This window comes from Podarcis gaigeae (genome assembly GCF_964106915.1).
Source record: "Podarcis gaigeae genome assembly, chromosome: 5".
Taxonomy (NCBI): domain Eukaryota; kingdom Metazoa; phylum Chordata; class Lepidosauria; order Squamata; family Lacertidae; genus Podarcis; species Podarcis gaigeae.
Genome location: NC_139681.1, coordinates 61,941,555 through 61,966,992, shown reverse-complemented (window position 1 = coordinate 61,966,992; position 25,438 = coordinate 61,941,555). Strand labels below are relative to the sequence as shown.

General features: G+C 42.8%; 1 protein-coding gene across 1 annotated transcript; it reads right to left on the bottom strand.

The window, feature by feature from the left end:
* Window positions 1-169: 169 nt before the first annotated feature.
* On the bottom strand, window positions 170-25,361 carry ESPNL (espin like). Its single transcript, XM_083741801.1, has 9 exons — window positions 21,947-25,361; window positions 19,919-20,109; window positions 14,702-14,888; window positions 13,538-13,720; window positions 12,767-12,898; window positions 5,799-5,892; window positions 4,407-4,522; window positions 3,735-3,932; window positions 170-2,649 (listed from the first exon to the last, which is right to left on the bottom strand). The coding sequence occupies exons 1-9, from the start codon at window positions 22,238-22,240 to the stop codon at window positions 1,087-1,089; spliced, it is 2,958 nt and encodes a 985-aa protein (XP_083597927.1). The 5' UTR covers window positions 22,241-25,361; the 3' UTR covers window positions 170-1,086.
* Window positions 25,362-25,438: the final 77 nt, after the last annotated feature.

The following is a 25,438-nucleotide window of genomic DNA, read 5'->3' as shown; positions in this document are numbered from 1 at the left end:
GCAGTCCCTAAACAAGCCCATTGTATTTCCTTCTGTAAGAAACGGACACTAGTTTTGTGTTTCTAGATGGAGATTCTCAAGTAAAAAAACCCCTGCATTATTTCTGATCTTTTTTTAAGAACACACACAACCTAGCGATTTCTCTAAGTAATAATTTGATGGAAATACCTTTTGTTTCTACTGAGAGAAATGTTTTTATTAAACATGCAACCTAATTTAAAATAGAAAATGTATGTACAGTTACAAAATGAAATTATTTATACTTGGACATCCATTCAGGTGTTTTAAGTCCATGAAGCCTAGTAAGCAAGTAGCAGAACATGAAACCTGTGCATTTCTGGTTCAGCAGTAAATGACTAATTGCAGCGGCTGCCAAAGAGACTCAAATGCATGCCCAGAGTGGATAACAGCAGTTGATATATCTCTGGTGAGTCCTCTGAAGATGTGAGAAGAGAAACAGCGAAAGAAACAGGCTTGGGGGCCTTTCCAAGTTGGATCATTTTGCTGATACACTGTTTGTAACTTATAAATATAGATATAATGGAAATATCTGGAAAACTCATTATCTCTTTTTGAACTCTTAGAAAGACACACTGAATACAAACTAAGCAATCCCAAGGTGAATATTTCATGGCAGAGAACCCGTCACTTCCTAAGCCCTGTCAGCTTTGCTCAGGATGGAAGATGGGAGGGAAGCTTTTCACTTTTTTCATTCTGTTCTCCATTATGTTTATTTAAAAAACACACCAAAAAACCACACCTTGCATTGACATTAGAGTGGGCATAGTCTTTTTGCCCTTTTCAGGGTGCTTGTGTCAAGGGAAGCCATATGTAATGAAGCACTGACACTTCTTGCTCCTTTTTTTAAAGGGAAGAAGCAACGGAGAGGAAGTGAAGGCTTGACCCTTCATCTGTATCACTTGTCCTTTACCCCTTTGCAAATTAATCTTGCAGGCGTTTGTAGCCATTTGCAAAATGAACAGTCGATGTCTGTCTATTCCATGTCATAGTGCTGACAGGCCACTCTGTGCACTCTGAATCTTATAGACACCTATTCACAAATGAAGACTGTTAATGTAAAGATCCTCATCCCTCTAAGCTAAAGATCTCTGCTTCTTTTTCTTTCCAGAATGCAAAACTCCTGTTTATATACCTGCAGATCTCATCATTGCTAAAGGTGTCTAGTTCAAAGCATTTTCCAGGGGCAGAGTCTCCCTCCTCCAGAGAGAGGCTTGGGACTCTTGTTTTGGGTACTGGTTTCAGATTTGTTTCCACTGGTGATCTTTTGATTTCCATGTTCACAGTTGGGTCCTTGTTATTACCAAAAAATTGTTTCTTAATATCCTCAAAACTGTCTTTCCAGCTTCTTTTGCCTGCAGCAATCTCATCAATCACTGCTTTGTGGAAGGCCCGCACTGTTTCCCACCGATGCTCACCCAAGTGGTCAAAAACTTCGAAGCAAAGGAGATGCCTAGCCTTACGTTCTTCTGGAGAGAGGTCCAGCTCTAGGATGTGGAAATAGCCGAGCATAAACAGGTCAAGAGTTAAGCTACTGTAATTAATAGGCTCACCATTGACATATGGCAGGAATTGTTCTGGAGAGTAGATTGCATGCCGGTGATTGAGGCGCCTGATCTGTCGAGATGGTACAAGGGAGATGATGTCTTTCCAGTGACTGATCAGATTCTTGATAGCGTATCTCTGTTGAACTAAATGGCCAAGCTTGTTCATTTCCACCAAGGGCTTCTGCATTGGAGGCTGCTGTTTCTTGAGCTCTGCCATCACGTCTACCAGTCCCATTTTTCCAGGCAGCTGGGTGTCAAGAGTCCTCCTGGCCATGAGTTTCAAGGAAGGCGTATAGGCAGATTTCTTCCAGTGACTGAGAAAAAGAAGCACAATGCGCTCTTTTCGGAGGTTGCTAGACTCTGCTGTTGAGACGCAAGAACCACTCACAGAGGAGGCTCCCTCACAGCTGATGCCAGAATCACTGGCATTCTCCATGTCTCCAAACTCATGTTCCTCACAAACCAATTGCTTCTTGTTTTTACAGGTACCTAGAAACATTTGAGGGGATGACTCCTTGGCTGTCCCTTGTTCCCAGGGCATGGCATTCAACCCTCGCTGCTCAAAAGCTTTGTCTTGTCTCCAAAGATCCTGCTTTTCAAAATTTCCCCTCAGATTCCTAACAGAGACGCCACACTCCAGGATTTCTCTCTTGACAGTGCCACCTGAAATACACTTGGTTTTGCTTGACTTATGGGAATCCCTTAGAGCTAGCTTCTCATTAGCTGCTTTTTTCATGCCATTGACATTGGTGAGCAGCATGGACATGCTTTTTACCAGTCCAGACACATGACTGCACCAGGCAGGGAGCTCCTGGCTGCCATCCTCTGAGCCCTGCTGCAGAAACTGACGGTTGACTGTGATATTGACGACGGGAGCAGGGAGAACAGTCTGCAGCTCCTCTGTCAGGCGTCCTAGCTCACTCTCATACTCCTGGCATTTCTTCTTCATCTGCAGTTTCTCAATCTGCTTCTCTAAGTACAGCAGGTCATCTTCGGTGAGCAATTCCCCAAAAGGGCCCAGGATGGCATTGTAAGACTGAGAATATTGCCAGTCATCCATCTCCAGTGTGCAATTTTCCTTGTTCTAGATGGGTGGGGGAAGCAGGGAAGAAAGAAAGACTGCCATCAGTTAAATTCAAAGACATCCCTTTAGGCCCCTTTCCCCAGCCTGCCAAAAATGAAGAGTCAGATGAGCACATCACAGATTCATATATAGGGCTGGAACAGATCATCAAGTCCTGGCCTCAGTCAGAACAAAGAATTTCATCTTGTCACAGAACTATTTACCATCAGCTACACTTATGCCTTGGATATACAACTGTAAAGTAAGCCACCTGCCTGAGTGATTGAATATAGATGTACTTACTACTTACTTTCTTACTTTCTTATTACTTACTTACTTACTCTTGTGACCTGCCTTTTGTCTATCATGGAATCCAAGGCAACGTATTTATTTATTTTAGTTATTCATTGCATAAAATTTAAATACTGCTTGACTATTCCAAAAAACCCCACCTCAGAGTGGTTTACAAAAACTATATTATTATTATTATTATTATTATTATTATTATTATTATTATTATTATTAAAAAAGAAATAAAGCAATAAAATATGTGTAAAAGCAGTTAAAAACAGCTATTTAAAATATTCAAAAAAAAATTCAGTGATAAAAACAGATTAAAATACATATCAGCATTCTACATATCTGTGTAGGCTTGTCTAAACAGCAGGCACCAAAAAGAGTACAGTGAAGGTGTATACCTGATGTCAATACTACATGTTGTTCCTGGACAATTCCCCATCTAGGAACTGACCAGGCCCAACCCTGCTAAGCATGGTGGTGGCCTTATGTGCCTTCAGACCAAACCATTCACATCTGTAATCTATAAAGTTGTGGCCTATTTGATCCCAAATTTACATTCACTGTCTTGTCTGGTTATTTACTGATCCAGGAGCAACAGAGTCATGCAAAAGGAAATGCTGGGAATTACTTTGAAATCCAAATTTCCTAGATCTTAGCAGAGCACATTTACAAAACATAGACAATGTGTATATTATTTGCCCGTCTGCTCTTAGGGCAACCTAATTGCAATAAAAATGGAGGCCAGCGTGTGAATCGGGTAAGACAGCACAGTGACACGGTTTCCTTCTATTGGCTCAATACAGTACCTTCCTGCCCATCCCTTCTTCGGATGCCAGCTGCGCCTGTAATTTCCTCACCATCACTTGCCGCTTCCACTCTGGAATTGAACAACCTTGCTCATCATGAGTAGGCACCAAGGCATCAATGTCCGATGTTCCTAGCTCATCCAGCATTGAGAGCAGGTTGCCTGGTACTGCAGCATCTGGTGTCTCTCTCTTCTCACCCTGCGTGGAGGACACCTAACTTGTTAGCGACTTTTAAGGAGTTTTAAAAAGAACAGATGCTCATGAATCTACCACAATTGATCCTCAAAACATTATGGCAGGAAGCCCAAAGTTATTAGAAGGGCTACCTACAGCAAAGCTGGAAAACCTGTGGCCCTCCAGATGTTGCTGGACTCCAATTCCCATCGGCCTCAGTCAGCCGATGGGAGTTGTAGTCCACCTAAATCCAGAGGGTCAACAGGTTCCCTGTCCCTGTTGTGGAACATAAAGCTATATATCTCCATTTGTGGGTTATTTTTAACCCTTCTGAAAGGATGTGTTTGGAGGCAGGTCAGCCAAATGGCTAAATCTAGCAGGAAAAGAGAAAGAAAAGTTAAAAAAAAAAAGGCATTAGAGAACCGCAGGAGAGATCGTGGGGATTACAAATACAAAACAGATGAGAGACAAAGAGGTGTAGATTATCATACAACATACAGAGCTTGAGAACAGTGTGGTGATTCTCGCCTTCTGCAGAGATTTATTGATCTTCAGCTCGGGTATCAGTGATTTGTTTGATTCAGTGGGTTTCACCATGTTGAACGACATTGAAGCTGGAAGAAAGACAAACATAGTGTAATCCTACAGTGATGCACCAAAATCCACACTGAGAGCTAGAAGATTGAATTGACCACTGATAAGCTTAAGGCATTTCTGTTCTGCACCATTGAGAACAGGTTAATTTCCTTCCAAATTATGTAGACATCCACACAACAGTATTTGTCATGCCAGCAAAGGACGTAAACAAAGGAACATTGCACAATTACGCCTGCCTACCCCCATAATATGAAGGGCAAACTAGACATGATGTGGGAGATCTGTTAACAAGATCTCTCACGCTGTTGTTTTTAAAGAGCAAAGGAGTTACTGCAGGGGATCGTCCATCCCTTGATATGATTGAAACCACCTTCCACGGAAAGTTGCTATTTGAGATATCCAGTATATCTTATTATATCTCATCCAATGTGTTTTAAACTAATCTTTCTCAAGGACACTCTCAATCACAAGCAAACAAAGTTTTTTTTATCTCTGGAATGGACTCCACCTCCCATCAGAGCCACCCAGCATGGTCGGGGATGATGAGAGATGTAGTTGAGCAAGATCCAGAGGAGACCATTTTGGCCACTTTATTGTAGAGCTTTTGCCACATGCTGGAGATGATGATGATCATGAGTTTATTCATATATACATGTGTACTTGAAGTGGTTACTAATATACACATCTTTACCCTGGCCTCTGACAGTTAAGGTCTCACCTTTTTTTGTGAGACCCACCTCTTGTTGAATTTCTACTGTTCTGCTCCATTTTTATGTGTTTTATCATTGATTTTATAATTGGATATTCTATAGTTGTAACCTGCCCTGGGAACTTATGGTGGAGGGTGGGTAAGAAATCTTATAAATAAATAACCCCTCCTCTAACATCTCTGTGGCAAATGGGATACTGATGTAGGTATGCACAGTCACTCCTATCCCAAATTGCGAGAAGAAACAGTCTGCTTTGTGGCATAAACTGACTGGCTTTCCCACAGCATCCCCTCCACATTAGCCTTTTGCAGGTGTTCAGAGAACATATCTAACACTCTGTCTCCACAACCAACCCCCATGTTTTTTTAAAAGGTCTAATGAGGTTCCTGCATACACATAGGCTCTTTCTGCACAACTGGGAACCCTGTAAAAGGCAGGTTCTCCTATTATGAAGGTCAAGTTTCAAGCTTTATATGAATGCTTTGAGGTCACTTAACATGTGAAAGAATCTACTCTACTGAATTTCAGGGATGCTCAGTTTTTATATTTTTCACAGGAAAGTTAATTGGGTGGCGTTACTCACCAGGTGCTCTATGAAGAGCGCTATTAGTATCTTTTTTCTGCATATTTGATGCAGCACTTACATCTGATTGAAGAGGTCTCATTGGCTGCTGGATCTAAAAATACACAAGGGAAGATTAGAGATGTAACCTTTGAAAACTAAAAGCGTTTTTTCTGTCTCTGGCCTGGTTTGTTCTGTTGTTGGCATCCATCTGTCTCGAGAGACAATGGAGTGTGCCCCCAGGGGTGAGAGATTGGTAACTCTGCCGCCCATATTGATTTTTCTGTGTTAGCAGCACCAAAGTGACCCCTCCAGGGTGCAAGCCCAGGCAGTGTGTATGGAGGTCCTGGGGTGCTCAGAGGACAAGACCCACTCCTTGGCCTCACTGATGTGGATCAAAGGAAAGCAGAGCAATATGTTTGGAAGTTCAAGCAGCTTAAAGGCATGGTAGAATCAAAGAGTCTTTGCCACCCTTGCAAGGCTCAAAAGAGGAGGCAACCAAACCCTTTTTCGGGAAGGAGTCCCACAATTTGGGTGCCAGTACCAAGAGGCCTGTTCCTGTGCCCCCACCAAGCACCCCTCCAAAGTTGGCAGAACATGGAGCAGGGCCTCAAAATGTTGAACACTGCATATGAGCAGGTTCATGTCTAGGCCTAGATCACTAGTTCTCGCACAAGCTTCTAAGTGCATGCCTATGTACAGTGAGGTTTGTCTGGTTATCCATTGTGGACTATAGATAATAAGAGAGGAATCAGTACATCAGCCCCATGGAAAGCATCCAGGAGGTTCTAAATACAAAAACTTCTTGCACATTTGCATGGCTGTGTTGCCGTTTCCCCTTCTAGTCAATCGGAGCATCAAGAATTGTAGAGGATAGCAGAACAAATCATCACATAGTACTCCCTTGTAGCTCTGTATGATCCTGAGGAAAAACATTGCTGTACGGCGGGGTGGTAGTGAACAATATGGGGTGCACAGCTTTCTGAATAAGAGCACAATAGCACAAGTCATGAGAAGAAAAAGAATAAACATTGAAAGGAATTGCAAAGCATAGGGCTGAAGGACTCAGTTACATGGCGTGATAGAAAAATGCAAAGCAGTAACCATACAGTTAAAGAAACTAAGATAGAAAGTTATATATTGGCTTTACGACCTGATCCCATACTGCATCTAAGATGCGCTCCTGCCTACAAGCTAGCTGGCATCCTATCATTCAGTCTACCATACTGTCATTCACTAAATTTGCGCTTAATTGTACTTTCTGCTGTTTGCAGTCCACACAGCTTGGTATTAGCATTAGACTTATGCATTTAGTTAACATAAGGGCTGTCATCCAATTAAAAAATATTACATTATTATTATTATTACATTTATATTCCACCTTTTCTCCAAAGAGCTCAAGATGGCATACACATTTATTTCCCCCTCCATTTTTATTCTCACAACAACCCTGTGAGGTAGGTTAGGCCGAGAGAGAGTGATGGGCCCAAGGTCACCCAGTGAGCTTCATGGCCAAGTGAGGATTCGAACCCTAGTCTCCCAAGTCCTAATGCAGCACTCTAACCATTACACTACGCCAGCAAAAGTGCTTAGTTGATAATATTCTGCCTTTTAACAACCAATTGATTCATTTGACTGGCATATATTTGCATATCACCAGGACCTCAATATAAAGGCACTAAAAGAGGTGAGAGATAATATGCTATTTCTACTTGTTACACTAAAACACTAGTACTTTTAATTCTTAAAAATATAAACAAGTGTGCCTTTAATTCTAAAGGCATTAGAATAAAAAGAATTAAAAGCCATTAGAATTAAATTAGTGATATGTTCAGCTAAATCAACAGAAACATGTGTTCCGATATTGAAACATTCCATCAGCGACACTGCATTTCAGAAAATCAGTCGAAGACAAAAAATTGCACAGCACAGCTGGAGTTCAAGACATCAACATGCTGTAGGTTTGTTCTGTATTTCTTGAACTGACACCCAAAGGCTAGATTTTAGATTGTTACACCATCACCCAAAGTGCTAACCCCCAACTCTACCACAACCAGCAGGGGTCAACTTTGGTCTTTCAAATTTCCTGTGCCCTGTGTGAGCCCAAAATCTGACATGCCCCCCTTCCGTTCTTCTGAATTCACTAAGTCATAGTTGTGATGCCCTGCAGCCCAGTGTGGCATAACTGGTCGCCCTGCCCTGAATTCTTCTCTGCCACCAGGGGGCCCCCATATTATCCACCAGGCAGAAATGACAGGCAGAAATTTATGGAACTGCTCCAAAGATGTACATACCAGTTATTCACCTCCTGTCCTTTGTGGGGTCCATATGGAACGGAAGGGAAAAGATGAACAAACGCTGCTCAGATTAGATCCAGCCCTTAGGGAGATCAGAATTTCATAACAAACCAGGGAATATTAATAACTACTCTTAAAAGGAGGAGAAACTGGAGAACCCACTCGGTCTAGAGGCAGCCAGAAACTGCATTGTGTGGCAAATGCCAGCAGGAGAAAGGGTGGAGGTCAGGGAGTCACAATTAGCATTGCATTAATATTTGAAGGCTGGGCATCAGGTGGCAACTGGCAAAGCAGCCCAAGGGGTCTAGAACCTCTAGCTGTAACCAGGAGACTGAACTGCCTGCGCCCTTCTTCCTTTTCCATTCATTTTCTAAAATGAATAAGTTTTGTATGGAAAGAGAGTGCTCAGCTGGGTTTAGTGGAGCCAACACACAAACTGAACCCGGCTGTCTGTGGTAGCCAGCCCTAGAGGTCAGCAGGGTCAAGAAAATATTTAGACCCAGAGGCTGCCTGAATTGTTCCAGTTTCCGCAGGCATCCTGAGGAAAATGAGTTCCTGAATTCTCCCATATTCCTCTGCAAAGCCTTAAGATAAATCATGTGATGACTTTTGTTAAAAAGGCAAATAAACCTTAAAGGAGTCACACAGCACTGCAATTTTGATCACAGCAGCAGCACTGTGGAGAGAGTATTTGATTTTTCTTTCCCCTCATGCTATTTTGTACATTTACATTGCTACCCCCCCAGCCCAAAGCTGCTATAAACTGTGCAGTTGGGTGAGAGGAGCACTTATATCATGCCTGGTTTTTTTAAAGCTGCAGAGCTAATGGCAGGTTCAGAGTAGTTATTTCAGAAGAATAGGAGAGAGAGAAAGGGGCTAAACTTCCCTTCTTCTTCTTCATCATCGCTTGGTTCAAAATGGGAGCCCTCTCGATGACTTTTTTTTAAAAGTTGAGAGATCTGACCATGGAATGCCCATGTCCTGTGTGGTATGGTCTTTACATGAATAACTTCTCTCATCAGATCAGCCTCCATACATTATATATGGATATAATGGATTGGCAGTGATAGATTACAAAAGTGTAATTTAAGTACGGGGCTAGAATAAAATAATGAACTATGAGACTAATGAACTCAGAGCTATTTGCAGAGTTCAGGGAGATAATTACTGCCCCCATCCAGCTAGCAGTTTTCAAGTGGATGAAGTTTTCATGTGTTACTCCAAAATAATGCTTCTCTCCGTTTCCTAAACATTTGATCTATTAATCCAATTTTACTGCTAGCGTTAAGCCCATCTCAAACTCTTGGGGAATGTAAAAATGCAAAATGTCACATTAACACTAAATTAAAACAGTAACAATTTGATGGCCATTTGATAAAGAGCGTGCTTTGGGTTAACCTTCCAGCTCTGAGCATGGCTGAGAAAGATGGCTTCTCCAGAAGGAGGCATTCTTAAGGATGTCACAGAGGAGCTGGCACACTTCGCTCCTCTTGCAGCTGCCTCCCAAAAGGTTTCCCCTAACATTTACTGTAAGACATTGCACAAATGCAAGAAGTAACGGGCCCATGAAGGAACAAAGGTTGTGCTAGCAAGGAGGAAATTGGATCAAAGTATGTGTGTCAAAGGTGCTGAGAAGGACATGTAATTCTAACCAAGGATGTTAGTGAACAAAGCCTCTCTCAGCATAGGCAACTATGTACAGTGGTGCTAATTACAGGCAGAGAACAGAACACCAGCAAATGTCTACCACATAAAAACCCAACGGCCTCTTAGCCAGGCACCATCTTATGCTCACAGCTGGTGGGGAAATATAGTTAATTTCATCCTAACACACTCTATACATTATGCGACTTTGGCTATGTACACATAAGGGATGGAGGAGAAATATGGTTCAGTTCATATTTGAAATCAAATTTATCAGATTCTCACTTTCTGAAACAATATGAGAACAGAAACACAGCAATCCTTCAAAATTCACAATTATCCAAATTTTGTGATATAGTCCTCCAACCAATGTTTAGAAAAATGTATATTTTCAGAAGTGGGACGCAGGTGGCGCTGTGGGTTAAAGCCTCAGCGCCTAGGACTTGCTGATCGAAAGGTCGGCGGTTCGAATCCCTGCGGCGGGGTGCGCTCCTGCTGCTCGGTCCCAGCGCCTGCCAACCTAGCAGTTCGAAAGCACCTCCGGGTGCAAGTAGATAAATAGGGACCGCTTACCAGCGGGAAGGTAAACGGCGTTTCCGTGTGCGGCTCTGGCTCGCCAGATGCAGCTTTGTCACACTGGCCACGTGACCCGGAAGTGTCTCCGGACAGCGCTGGCCCCTGGCCTCTTGAGTGAGATGGGCGCACAACCCCAGAGTCTGTCAAGACTGGCCCGTATGGGCAGGGGTACCTTTACCTTTACCTTTATATTTTCAGAAAGCACGTGCATTGAAAATGAATATATTACAGTGGTACCTCGGTTTACGAACTTAATCTGTTCCGGAAGTCCGTTCTTAAACCGAAACGGTCTTAAACCAAGGTGCATTTTCCCTCCTGCCGCAAGTGTCCTTCCACTGTTCAGATTCCGTTCTTTGTTGTAGTTTAGTCGTTTAGTCATGTCCGACTCTTCGTGACCCCATGGACCAGAGCATGCCAGGCACTCCTTGGTTCTTAGACCAAGGTAAAGTTCACAAACCAGGATACTATTTCCAGTTTTGCAGAGTTTGTAAACTGAATCGTTTGTAAACAGGACTGTTCTTAAACCGAGGTACCACTGTAGTAGAAATAACATAGAAAAATCCAGAAGTGTGGAGAATTGAACTAAGATTGGAAAATCTAGAAATGGAGAAGATTGAAATTTGAAAGTACTTCCATACCTATATTTACATTTAGCACATTTGGCAACAGTATTTCAATGATGATATCTTAGTTTATTAACCCAAGAGATGCACAAGTCTCTTGCCTGAGCCTTCAGTCTCTGCTTGCAATTAAATGAGGAAATGTGTAATGAACCATATATTTCCATTTTATACAAACTATGGTTTACCCGCTTTGGAACAAAGCAGAATCTTATGTTCCAGAGATGGTAAACATTGTTTCCTGGACAATAAGAAACTATGGTTAGTTTGGGACTTCCTGGCTTAGTCATTGCTTGTGCAAAAGGAGGAACAAAGGGGCTCCTCCAAACATGAGGAGCTGGGCCCCCTCAAAAAATACACGGGGGCCCCCAAAACTGCCTCGGCCTCTAGGAGTCGCCGCCTATGAATTACAGCATGAACAGAACTGACTGTGCTCATCCGTGACTGAAGTTGTTTTAGTCTTTACCCCTCCCTCAGCCCATAAGGCTTGAGCAAGAGAGGTCCACAGGCCCTTGTGTCTCCAGAACCCCGACCCACATGTGGGCGTCAGCACTGAGTTAATTAGTCATCGCCAAAGAGTGTTCTGGAGAGATTTTTTCCCCCCATTAATATTTTAATGGCAAACTGAGTGATGGGAAGAGGTTCTGGTTTCAAAAGTTCCCATTCCAAATCTCAGGCTGTGGCAAGGATTTACTATGCTTTGTTCGGTGAAACCTAAGAGCTTGATTAGGATTTCAGAGCCAGCTTCTCAAGTTAGCCACAGTGCCATTCCGATGCCCCATGGTGCTTCTCTCTTGCTGCTGAAGAGCCTCAGCCGTGGAAACTTGCCGCTGCCCCACTGAAGGCTCTCACTCAGCAGCCTCTGAGCTCCTCCTTCAGACCCTTCTTATCTCACCATCAGATGCTGGCTAATTGCTGTCTAGTATCCATGTCCTCACACTGGCAGAGGAATCCAGGAGGCTCTTCAACATGCTTGCCCACTTGTTGCCCCGTGCTAGGGACATAAATAGGTGGAAATTTTCCACTCTGCTCAACAGCATGCCAAAAATAGCTGCAAAGGCAAGAGGAGCACAGAATGAATTCCATCAGGGCTGCAGAAGGGAGCCAACCACTTGTTTCAGAGCGGAGACTGTGGAAGCCCAATGACATAACTTCCTAATATTTGTCTGGCACACGGCGATTGGTGAGATAGGGCGATAAATTTATGTGGGTTGAATGGGTATGAGGCAAACAGATCTAAGGATTCAGAGGGGACAGGCTCAGTGACTAATTAGTCACCCAGTGACTAATATATCTAACAAGCAGAGCCTGCTATGCAAAATTACATAGCAACACTGCTCCTGCTCAGTGTTCCAGCCAGCCGACCAGCTATACCTTCATTCAGGATACTCCATTTCCCCACCCCTCCACTGCCCACCTGCTTCAATGAGTGCTTGTAGCTCAGAACACCACTCAACAAGTGGACCGGAAAACTGCACCAGGCAACAAAGAAAAGAAACAAACCCTCTTGTTCCTAGCAAGCTAGAACATCAGGAACATCTGCCCTGGCTTGTCCACTGATCTGCTGCATGTTAATGACTCATGGAAGTCAGCTTTCAATGACCATGAGCTGAAAATGTTCACAGTGCTCATTTTTTTTAGAGTAATGTTTTGAGAAGGTTTCTGCTTTGATTTTTAACAAGGGATACATAATATTGTGGAAGCCTGGATAATTTACCTTTCTCGTGTGGTGGTCTTCTGCCTTGTGGTGACATATCCAGCTCACCGGGCAAACAGTACAGAAGCCTCTGTCTCCAGTGACTCACATGAACACTAAGACTTGTACATGATCAAAATATAATGTTTAGATTACCAGCTTCTCTGCTTCCTGTAGGTAACATGCACACTGCCTGTGTCCATTGTATTCTGCCAGGTCTCGCGCAGTGTAACCATCCCTGTCATGGATGCCTGGATCTATTTGGTGGGAGATCAGGGTTTGACAGCACTGCAAATAAATGCATAAACAACCACCATCACCCTAATCAGTACAACCAATTTATAGCAAATAAGGGAATCATGAATGCAACTGGGGCTTTTTCTTCATTATTTTTTTTTGCCAGTCAAAGAATAGTCAAATAAATCAATAATTATTCAAGGTAAGCTTTTTGCATCAACTGAAGAAGGTAGGCTGACATTGCTTAAAAATCCATTCCCACTGAACTCCATCATTTGTTCATTTTGTGCTTCCATTTAAAAAATCCTCCCTACGCTGTTTAAACACTATGGATGCTGGATTGACACAAACACAAGATGCATGAGCTGATTGTTTAAACAGCCAAGAGTGGGCTACTCTGAATCTGTTAAGTAACCACACGGATGGTTTCCTGGGAGGCAGGTGGAGGGGGGGGAGAGTAAATGTCCGGGGAAAGCAATGCTTTTTTTCTGGTGGAACGCACCAGAACGCAGTTCCAGGTCTTTTTACTATTATTATTATTATTTCAAATCCTCCTGTCAGCCACATAGGAGAGGGGAGTGATGGCATGCACACGTCATGATCAACCATGGCTGAACACACCGTGTGAGTACGGCTGTGCCATCAATTGAGTTCTGATCATTTCCCTCCCTACATGGTATCACCAAATACCTCGAGATGCCCATTCTCAGCTGCATCGTGGAGGGGGGTTCCTCCCCAATGGTCCAGCACCACGTTAGCTCCCATAAGGAGGAGTCTGTCAACAATTGCAGTGTGTCCCTCTCTGGCAGCAAAATGGAGTGCAGTGGCTCCTTCTGCATCCTGAGCTGTGAGGCCGAGATCAGTGAAGGTAACCTACATGGAGGGGGGGAAAGGAGGGTTACATAGGAGTCAAAGCCAAATGTTTTTTTTTTAAGATGAGCTGTTGTTTTTTCATTCACCTATTTATACAGCTGCCTTGGGTACTTTAGCACAGAAAGCAGAGGGAATTTGCAAACAGATAAATAGCGTGGAAGCACCCTCCATTTCTGCAATTTGTTTTCTATATACACTGCATGCCATACATACCACAGAATTGTGCCTGACATGAGGGGTGTTAGAAATTAATGAAACTAAGACTGCATACCTTTTGTATTAAATACAGAAGGATGTACAAGGGCAATTAAACCTTTTGGTGGCAGACCTCTGTATTCTGGAAGTTTCTGATTATTAAAGATATGAGTGGCAATCAAATTAGTTAACAATGCAGCATTTAAGAACATGAATGATAAAAAAGGAATATTGAGCTCCATGGCTGGCATATGACTGCAGAACAATCTATAGTGGACAAAATGATGTCATGGTTGATTCAAATAATATACTCCCATTGCTAAAATGTAAATGTTTCTTGCTTATCTGGATTTGAAGATTGAAAAAAATACTGGTTTACGGAAGACAGACTGGTTGGACGTTAATCAGTGAATACTATATTTAGCTGCAGAACAGAGAATCAGAAGTCTTTTATCTTTCTTCTCTCTCTCTCTTCCTTTTCTTTCTTATACTCTTTCTGCCTCTGTTCTTTTTTATATTATTTCATTATAAAAAGATAGTTCACAATGGGTATGAATTTTTGTATATCTTTGGACAAGTATCAATGAATATATTTTTTTAAAGAAAAGGAGAAAAGTGGGATTGTGTGTGACTGTCCCAATAACATAAGGAACAGAAAACATCATGAATGTGCAATAAAAAGGAATTATGAAGGGGCCTTCAGTCGCACAGTTATCCAGAGGAACATATTCATATTCATGTCGAGAAACGACACTTGCTACCTAAAATATAAAAGTACAGGTTTACCAGCCAGACGACAACAGCGTAATGACCACTACAGGCAGCTGCGTGGAGCACTGTCATGCCATCATGTGCTCTCAGGTGCACATCAGCCTCACAGTCCTTCACCAGGAACTGGACGATGTGCAGGTGACCCTCCTGGCACGCAAGATACAGCGGGGTAGCTCCACTCTGAGTTTGCTTGTTCACGCAACTGTTGGAGGAGAGGAATTATGCCAATATTAGAAGGGATGGGGGTTGGGAATTCATTCCCTCTGTGTGATACTTACATAGTTCCTTACTTAATGTATTTTTGCATGTACATAGGCACATTCCCAGAGTGACACATGGAATTTATATATATCATGAAGCTGTCAGAGGCACAGATTCTCTGCCAGGTCAAAGGTGACAAGCCAAAAGCCCAGGTGATGAGGGCATCTGAGAGCAAGGCTGAAGGCTGTATTTGAAAGGCAGAGCTTGAGGAGCCAGATGTCTTATAGCAGAACTTTCCCTGTATTTTGACGTTTTTCAGGGGTAAGTGTGTTCTCCTTCATGGAGAGCACGTGTTGCGGTGGGGGCCGCCAGGACACTCCAAAGTTGGGGGCGGGCTAATTGTTCGTTGGCCACTGATGCGATTGGGGCTTCCCTTGTTGTTGGGATGAAGTTAATGTTGCCATTTGTTGATTGACAGCCAGAAATGCTAAAACTCCTTGCATGAGGCTAGGGCTTCCTCTTTTCGACCGTGCATCGGATTGATCACAGCGAAGGGAGACGGTTGTATTTTTCTACTAATTACCTTGTGTCTTTGGCCTGCTTTAATTGCGTTAGCTTCTACTTAATTGATATTTTAGTCCTATTAAATTTTCTTTTTTCTGTGTAATATTTTCTTTTACTTTTACTTTTATTGAAGACACTGGGGGAAATACTCTAACATGAAAGCAAAGGGGAGCACCTGATGGAAATGGGGGATTGGAAAATTGAAAAGCTCTATTAAAAAAGAGAACTTCCCAAATGCAACAAAGCCCCAAAGCACTGAGAAATGTACCTGGCACCAGGTATAGTACAGCAGCAGCAATAACAGAAATAGCAGCAGAAGGAGCTGCAGCACGGTGGGGGTAGCAGCAAAAATGTAACTTTATTATAATGCAGAAATAGAGGTTTGGGACAAAAAAATGCAAAATTGTTGTCAAATTGGAATCCTATGATTAATCAAGAGGACTTAGTATCTCGGGGGAAATGGCGCACACAAAAAATGCATATTGAATTAAATGTGAAAACGCTCGTGTGTATAAAGAACTAGAGCAGTGCAACAGCTAATGTTGGAAAAGGGAGACCCAGGTTCGTATCTCCACTCTATCATGAAACTCACCAGGTGACTTTGGGCCTGTCATTCCTTCTAAACCAAACCTACCCTACAAGTTTATTGTGAAAATAAAATTAGGTTGTCTGGGGAAGAGAGGAGAGAACCACGTCTGCTGCCCTGAGCTTCTTGAAAAAAAGAGTGGAATAAATTGTTTTCAGATTCATGTAGATAAACTTTTTTTTTTACTAAAACATTTTAACCCTTTAAAAGCAAGAAGTGAAGGAAACAGATTGGAAGCAGTTCTTTTTTTGATTGGAAGCAGTTTTATAGTGGACTTCAGTCACTGCCATTACCAGCAGAGGGCAACCATGTTTATTTTATAAAACAAAAAAAATTCCTTCCAGTAGCACCTTAAAGACCAACTAAGTCAGTTCTTGGTATGAGCTTTTGTGTGCATGCACACTTCTTCAGATACACTGAAACAGAAGTTTCCAGACCCTTCTATATAGTGAGAAGGTGGGGAGGGGTATTACTCAGAAGGGTGGTGGGAATGGGTGATTGGCAGATAGCTGTGATGAGCCTGTTGACGACTCTTAACGACTGCAATAGGTCTTACAGGAAGAAGCGAGGGGTGAAAAGGTGAAAAATGGCTTTGTCATGTATAATGAGATAAGAATCCAAGGTCTTTGTTCAGACCAGGTTTCTCAATGGTTTTAAAACCATTTCAAAGTGGCTCTTACTTCAATAGCTGTTAATGCAAAGGACAATTGCTCTTGGCCAGAATGCTTCATTATAAATGCTTCCTCACCACTTTCTCCACCACAGCAACAACAATAAAGTGGTAAATGCTTAGAGTGATCTACGCCCTTCATGTGATAATGGCCTAGGTCAGCCTTCCTATCACCTCTCAGTGAGCTTCCCTCCCTCTGACCTGTCTCCTGTAGCCAATATTTCATAGTACCAGGGCCAGCCCAAGACATTTTGCTGCCTGAGGCACAGCAGCAAATATCAACTATGCCCCACCAACAAACCAAGGTGCATGGCCTGTCATGTTATTCTTGCACCTGAGGTAGAAAATCCCACAAGCCTCTCTCCCCTCCCTAGCAATAAAAAAATACTAGAATAATAAATAAGTAACAAACTATTGCTCTTTCATGATGCCTATAATAAACTGCCTAAGGTAGTTGCCTCCCTCTGCCTAATTAAGGGCCTAGCCTTATATATTGCTACTGTAAAAGGGAAAAGACACACAGAGAGAGTAGAGATAGGTGACTCTGTCAATTTCAGTTTCTCTTAGTTTCTCCTCCCCACCCCACTTCAATTTTAAATTCATTTCTTGAAAAATTTCACACTATTTTGCGAATTTATTTTTCTTTAAAGTCATCGTGGAAATTCATCAGCATTCAAGGGCACATTTCTCCTTTTCTACACATCTTTATATGCTATTTTGCCTATCAACACATTTTTGCAAAGCAATTTCCTCTAATAGCATGCATTTGTGTATGTCATGTTTACTAACACATGCATTTTAACACACACACTAGCCTATCTAATTTCTCCTCCATCCCTAACAGTGAGTATAAAAAGGTTTCTCACAATGTATTCAGCCTTTGGGGCAAACAAGCCAATCTTAAATATTGACCCCAATGGCTTTAGTGCACTCCACAGCCTGCCTCAACTGTGCTTTGATGAGTTGTTCTACATTTTCCTCTCCCTTAGCTCTGTCTTTCCCAGCATTTTTGCTCCTCATGTTTCCCCAAGAGGAAGCAGAGTAAACAGCTGAGGGAGTCTAGTGATACTAACAGATAACAAGCCTTTGGGGGCTCTGTGTGAAAGATGAGCTTGAGGGAATTGTAACAACACACAAGGGCTCTAGGGGGCAACAGCCTTCTGGAAATTAGGAATCTGACCCTTTGGGAATATCTATCAGAGATATATTGGAAAATCCACCCAAACGATAAGCACATCAGAAAGACATTGACAGGGCAGCAACAGCTTCAAGCATAACAAGAACACATTGCTTTGCACTTAAGCATTTAAGTCTAGATCATTTCTTTTGTAATACTGAATTTACTTTATGTTTGCTGAATTGTTGATCTTTCTCTTCTTTGAATTTAGTGATACATTTTGTTAACGGTTTTCTCCCCCAACCTTCACCAACCAATGTTTTGTATATGGTAATAAGAGGGTGTTTGCTGTAGGCCGCACTGGGCACAGCTCACTGTGGAAAGGTGGTAGATAAACACAAAGAACCAGATGCCCCTCAGACGGAACCTGTTTCTCTGAGTGGGGTCACATCCCACTGAAAGAAGGGAATGGAAAGAGCTCCCAGATAGACTTCCTTGAATTCTGGATGCTTTAGGCAAGAGAAGAAGACACCTGCTTGAGTGCATAAGGTCCCCATGTCAAACTCTGGAATCTGTAGTGAAGTTGCTCAGGTAGAAGCAAGTGATGGGAAATACCTCTCTTGCCTGAGATCCTAGAGAGTAGACAGAGTAGACAGTACTGGGCCAAATGGACAAATAGTCTGACCTGATATAAGACTAGGGTGGCCATGTGTCCTTGACCAAGGAGAGAAGATTCCCTGGTCCAAGATAAAGAACCATAAGAAGAGAGAGTAGGAGAAAGGGACTTGATGCTTCCCATCAGCTGCTAGCGTCTGGACAGCAGACTCGCAGGGACATGTCTCCATACAAAGCATCGTCTTCCCCACTACAGTGAGATGCATTGTGTATCTATGTACTTTGTAGTAATTATGTTTAGATTTGTATCTAAGTATATTAAATTTGCACACACAGATGCTATGTAAAAATCTGTCACAAGGACCACCTTAAAACAGCTCCCTATGTTCCCACAACTTGCATCGCTAATCTTTCACATCTGTCATTCTTGCACTGTACAGCTTCTGCATGGCTTTGCAGAATGAATGAGAAAATATATATATATGGAGGGAGAGAAGGAGGAAAAGATGCTGCGCTGTAGTAGATGAGGGAAGAGATTAAAAGCACTCAGGCAGATGGTTATGAGGCGTCTGCCTTTGGAAACACAATCCACTTCAGCAAAGATCTTAAGCGCCTGCCTTCTGTCCTATCAACAAACAAACACAGAGCATCTGGGAAATGCTATGGTATAGAAACAAAACACTAAGGAAAACTCTACGCTGCTAGGCTAACTTAGCTATGTACTCTCAGAACTCTGAAAATGGTTGCTGTGAGCTGCTTTTTCCTCCATACAAGCTGTCCCAGTGTACTGTTGCAGGAAGAAAGTCCAGCACAAAGAGCAAGTACACTGGTATGCTCTGCCCAGGAAAGCATTTCCCCTGGTTGCAGCATCTTCCATGATCACAGCACAATAACAGCACCAGAAAGCACAGTTGCAATTGTAGAAGTCATGCAAAAACACACTCAGCTGCCAGAGCACTTTCTTCATGCAATCCATCAGTTTTGTGCCCTTCCCAGAGGTTGCTGGACTATACCTCCCATCAGCCCTGACCACATGAATAGCCCAGGAGGGGTGTGTGGCCGTCATGGTCAGCTACACTGATTTCATTTCACTGAATAATTTTTGTATCAACAGTGTGTGTTCTCTAGACCACACAGGCAGGCACAGCAACTCTGGTCAATGATTGTACTGGCGTGCATTTGTTCCTTAGATGACTATGTGTGGTATTACTTCAAAATGTGGTTATCCAGCCCTGCTGTGCTTGGGAGCCCTCCTCTGAGTGGAAACCTGGACTTTTGCCTCCAAGTTCTGACTTGAGAACATCACTGCATGCGGCAGAAGGAGGTGGTAAATGTAGAACTGCACTGGGGCAAACACAGAAAACAATGTCCCCATGCATTGCATGTGCATAGTGCAGACCTGAGTGACAGCTCCAAGTGAGGAAACAGTGCCTTGCAATAGCATTATACTGAATATCAGTATGCTGTGCTTTTACCTACCTGTGGTCTGCAGCAACCAGCAGTTTGAGGCAAGTGAGATCACCCTTAGCTGCGGCATAATGAGCTGGCACGGCACCTTCCCTTGTCTTCATCGCAGTGTCAAAGCCTGCCTGGACCAGCCACTCAATGGCCTCTGGATGTCCAAAGCGAGCAGCTAAGTGGAGGGGAGAAGCCCCTGAAGCATCTTGCTCCTATGGAGAGGAGAAGAAACAGTTCAGGAGTAGTGGTTAACTCTTCCCCACCCACTCTCACTCCTTAACATCCATCTCATGACTGCTTTGTAATTGTGACCCAGAGACCACCTGAAACAGCCTCTTCTGGGGGATGTTGAAACAGGCCCACATACCCATTTACCAAACTTAATGCGGTGGAATATTTATTGATGGACTATATAAATGTATTAAGTAACAATAGTGCGTCATGGCCCAGAGACCATGCACTGTGTGTTGGAGGATGATGAGATCCTGCATCTTTATAGGATTTACATGCAAAAGGTCCCAGGTTCAATCCCTGTCATCTCTGGGAAGAGTTGAGAAAGACCTCTGGCCTGAAAGAATCACTCCCAGTCTGTGTGGACAGTATTGATCTGTTTCTGTTTGGGCAACTTCTTATGTTTCTCCGTTAGCAAGCTGCTGCACTCATCATCATTCATTTCGTTAGAATACAACAGAAGTGAAAGTATACTGAGGATTTGGAAAATGGAAGTGTTAGTGTGAATATGGCCTGGAAACGATGTAAATCATTTGTATGGAAGAAGGCCAGTATAGTACTGTACAAATGCATGTCTTTTGTGCAGGGGTTACGTTCTGGACCCCCATGCGCATTGGCGGGGCCTGTGTAAAGCGTTCCACCCCTTCCAGGTATGTTTTTGGACCACTTCCGGGTTTGGCGCCATGCATGCATGTGCAATCGGATGCACATGAATTGGCCGTTGCCTCTATTTTCACTCATTTATGCCCACATGTTCATTAAACAAGTAGAAGAGGGAGAGGGGTCATGTCCACAGGATGTGGCACTGATGGCATGCCTTCACCTGAATGAGTGTAGGCAGCCCTCAGGCACATCCCTGCTGACCCCCTCCATGCATTCTTTGGATGAGTGAATGGGATTTTAATACAGTGTTCCTACGTGGTGACATCTGGAAGCAGTAATTATTATTAGAAAGACAAGCACCAGCTTTTCTAACCGTTATGGCAGTGTTATACTTTCATTTGCATCCTTTGCTAGCATATGCTGCAGCTTGAAGTGGAAGCCCATGACACCATGTTAATCAAAAAGCCAATTCCCAAAAATCCATTGTTAGAGAGAACCATAATTCAGTCGGCTATACAGACAAGGAGCTTGATTTTAAATAGCTGGGGCAAGAGGGGCAGGGAGCAAGTTAATGCTCCACCCCAATGATGTCCCCAGCACACTTGCTTGCTTTCTCCATGTGGGAGTAGGGAAAGAGCTGCACTTGGGGGACATTGCCATGGGGTCAAAATTTGCCCTTTCCCATCAACACTTCGTGATCCAGCATTCAGTGACAAATATCCTGCGGGAGATACAATTGCTGCCATGTATCGGGAAGTTTTGAATTTTTGATGTTTTATTATGTATCATTATATGCTGTAAGCCTAATAATAATAATAATAATAATAATAATAATAATAATAATGTGTGTTAATGTGTGTCTCCATGGAGAGCATATACTGAACTCACTTCAGACTTTTGGCAATGAACAAGCCCACTTTAAACACAACACCCACCACAAAGGAGGACTTGCTAAACACCACAGTCTCCCTTGGACAAGAAGAATTAAATGCTGTTGGTAGTCCAGCAAGGGTTGTTAGTAGAGAAGGGGTGCCTGCACTCTCTGCCACCCCAGTCAAAACACTGGGTAGTATTCAATGCTGCTCCTACTCAGAGTAGACCTATTGTCGTTAATGGCCATTACTAACTTACCTTAATTAAATGAGCCCGATAGGAAAACTTATTGAATGTCTAGCTGCTCCCGCTGTTTAGATCCCTGTTTGTCAGACCCCTTACCTGCATGCTGTAGCCTCCATCTTTGATCAGCCACTTCAGCTCAGCCAAGTTGCCCATGGCTGCTGCATCATGTGCTGGGGTCGCCCCATTGTTTGCTCTCTGATTCCCGGGAAGCTTTGCTTGCAGTACCAGGAACTTGAGGCACTCCAGCCTGCCTGCTCGTGACGCATGATGCACCAGGCCTGCTCCCGAGCCGTCAGTGATGTTCTGGTCCAGAGTACCATCAATGTGCAGCTGCTCCAGCATAGGCAAGTCTCCTTCCTTGGCAGCTAAAATAGCCCTTTGGTCTCCCATCTCTGAGAGCCTTGCTGTTGTCTTCACTGGAAGGTCCTACTTTCGCAGAGTCTCTTGTTTTATGTACCAGCCAGGTGCTATGTGTCTCTGGTTACCGGGTAAGGTACTGTAGAAAGCATATGTACTGCAGGGTGTGTGTTTTTTTAAGAAGGGGCACATGGCCGGTGAGAGAGAACAGCTAAAAGCTCCTGGCAGAATCAGGGATGTTATTAACTCTTCTTCCACTTGTGGCACTGAATCCTGAATTGTTATAAAGAGTGGCGTGATAAAATATAAAGTAAGTGTTTGTTTGAAAAATACGAGCCAGGCTTTCAGGAGCAACAGCTCTATGATGCAATTAGCATGTGTTTCAGTTCCTACTGGATTTTCCTGCATTGACTGATAAAACACAGAAAATACGCTGTGAGATGGTGTATGAGTTAGATTCAAATTTGTAAAAACCACAGCTGTAAACAGGAAAGCTAATATTTCCCCTATAATTGTGATGTACATGTCTCTAGTATGGTGCGGCTGATTTCTGTTCAAATAACAGAAATTCAAGAGAGATAGGTTAAATACTGATGATGATAAATAATTTGGTTCTACAGACTTCTGCCACATTGGGATTGCAACAATCCTGCACCGTCAAAGAAATTAGTGTTCTAATATTACCAAAGAGGGCAAATATTGTGAATTAATAAAGAGGGTTTCTACAGAGGCAAGATGTCAAAGCTGCCTTATTATTTTACTCCATTTTCTTTATAATGAACTAAAACAGATAATATACAATCACCAGTTACCGGTATCTTTCTCTATTTAACACATTTTGTTCCCAATCCAAAATATTTAAAGCAACTATAAATGTTCCATAATCAATCTATGCACAATACATTAGCAAGTAATCAGAAAGAATATTTTTGCTCCTCCCATGACGGTGCAGATCTTCCCTATGGTTTCCTATAATTGTTTCATAATAAATCTGTGGAAATCACATGAACAAATGATCACATAGAATATTTTTCTGCCGCCAGAACACAAACAACTTTTCCCAGGGTCTTCCCATTTGGATCATTGCATCAGCACTTGTTGTGAGGGTACACAATCTCCCAACTCTGTTTCTTCTTTTGTAAAAGCAGAATTTGCTATTTGAAGGAGAATAATTAATTTATCTCCATTCACTCTACAGCTGTGCCTGCAATGCAGATCAGTTCACTTTTACTTGAGCTAAGACAGGCCTCAAACCCAAATCCCCATTCATTATGCATTTTGGTAGGACACCTACCCCTTCCAGTATCTTATATGACAAAGTGCATTCTATGCCACACCTGCTAGATCATACATGAACACATGGAGCTGCCTTTGTCAGCAATCCAGGGTCTTAGGCCATGTCATCCCTAGGCTGGCTACCCCAAATTCTTGTAGTTACGAGATGCCAAAGCTTGACCCTGTAAACTTCTGCATGTAAAACATAGGTCAGGCTTCCTCAACCTCAGCCCTCCAGATGATTTGAGACTGCAATTCCCATCATCCCTGAACACTAGTCCTGCTAGCTAGGTATCATGGGAGTTGTAGGCCAAAAACATCTGGAGGGCCAAGGTTGAAGAAGGCTGACATAGGTTGTCAGTCAACCAGCTGAGTACAGGGATGCGCCTGTCAGCTTCACTATACAGCAGGGGTAGGCAACCTAAGGCCCGTGGGCCAGATATGGTCCAATCGCCTTCTCAATCCGGCCCATGGATGGTCCAGGAATCAGCGTGCTTTTACATGAGTGGAATGTGTCCTTTTATTTAAAATGCATCTCTGGGTTATTAGTGGGGCCTGCCTGGTGTTTTAACATGAGTAGAATGAGTGCTTTTATTTAAAATACATCTCTGGGTTATTTGTTGGGTATAGGAATACATTCATTCCCCCCCCCCCAAAAAAAAATATAGTCTGGCCCACCACATGGTCTGAGGGACGGTGGACTGGCCCACGGCTGAAAAAAGTTGCTGACCCCCGCTATACAGGTTTCAACAAATGTTGAAGATGCACCTCTTTACTCTGGCCTTTCATACCTGAGGTGTCTTCAGGACCCGCCCTAGGCCTTCAACTGCAATTTGTTTTGACTGTTTTTAATACTGAATTTTAAATTCTGGTCATCCTGGGACCTGCAGGTGAAGGACAGGCAAATAAATAAAATAAACAAATGCCTCAAGTAGAGCAAATAAGCTGTGTGGCTTAGTATGTGTATTTCCATCCTAATAGAGATTTTTCACCCTGTTATTAAAAAAAAATACAAAGGAAAAGCATAGAATTGCAGGTAACTATGGAGCCCACTTCTTTTGAATTTTTGCATATGAGCGGAATATACACCATTACACCATTCTAATAATAGAAGTCTCTGTGAATTCTACAAACACACACATTTTTGAAGTCTAGTAGATTGATGCTGGAAAATTCTCTCCTCTTCAGTTTCATACATTATCAAAGACAGCCATCCTCCACCTCCTTGTGGGCTACTCTTATCTTCCAGACACTAGCCAAGGGGGCAGATGTATTTTCTGATGCACAGTCATGGATGGCCTTTGACATAAAATATTTTACAGATAGAGCACACAAACATACACAAGCCGCTGGTGGCCAGAATGCCAGACCTCTGGCCCTATTGGTGATCAGGTTGGAATAATGGACTATGATTACAAAGTTCTGGTGCACAATAACTCAGCTGGAGCAATAAATGCAATGCTCAGAACAGCTGCACAAAAGTAATGAGTGGGTAAATACAGCCTTTATCTTGACTGTGGTCCCAGTCAGAAAGAGGAATTCAGCCTTTTGACAGAAGGGAAACTGCCATCCTTTCAATCTGGGCAAGTCATGCAAGGTGCTATAAGACTGAACTCCAGGTCTCTAGACCTGTGGTCAAAGCTAATAACTGGAAGCACTCATACTAAAGCAGGAAAAGAGGTAAGTCTTGAGGGATTTCAGACTGATTGGCTTTCCCCCAGACAGCAGAATGACTAGACAGAGTCACTCACAAATATCCTGACGACAGCTCTTTGGCTACTTCTCTTCAAATGCCCCAAAACAGAGAGAATTGAGATATTCAGTGCAGGAAGTATGGGGGTGTATGAGAATAGAATCTTCAAATTAGCCCTAAAGTATGATAAAAGTAAGTACAGATACACTGGCTGGCTGAAGCTTTCACAATGTAAAATCTACACTTCTGTGAATAGCGAAAAA

Coding starts and splice junctions, on each gene's coding strand:
- ESPNL (XM_083741801.1), bottom strand. CDS start 22,240: ATGGGAGACCAAAGGGCTATTTTAGCTGCCAAGGAAGGAGACTTGCCT. Junction 20,110..21,946: donor ATGGAGGCTACAGCATGCAG/GTAAGGGGTCTG, acceptor TCCTCTCCATAG/GAGCAAGATGCTTCAGGGGC. Junction 5,893..12,766: donor TACAGGAAGCAGAGAAGCTG/GTAATCTAAACA, acceptor GTGTATTTTTAG/ATCCAGCAGCCAATGAGACC.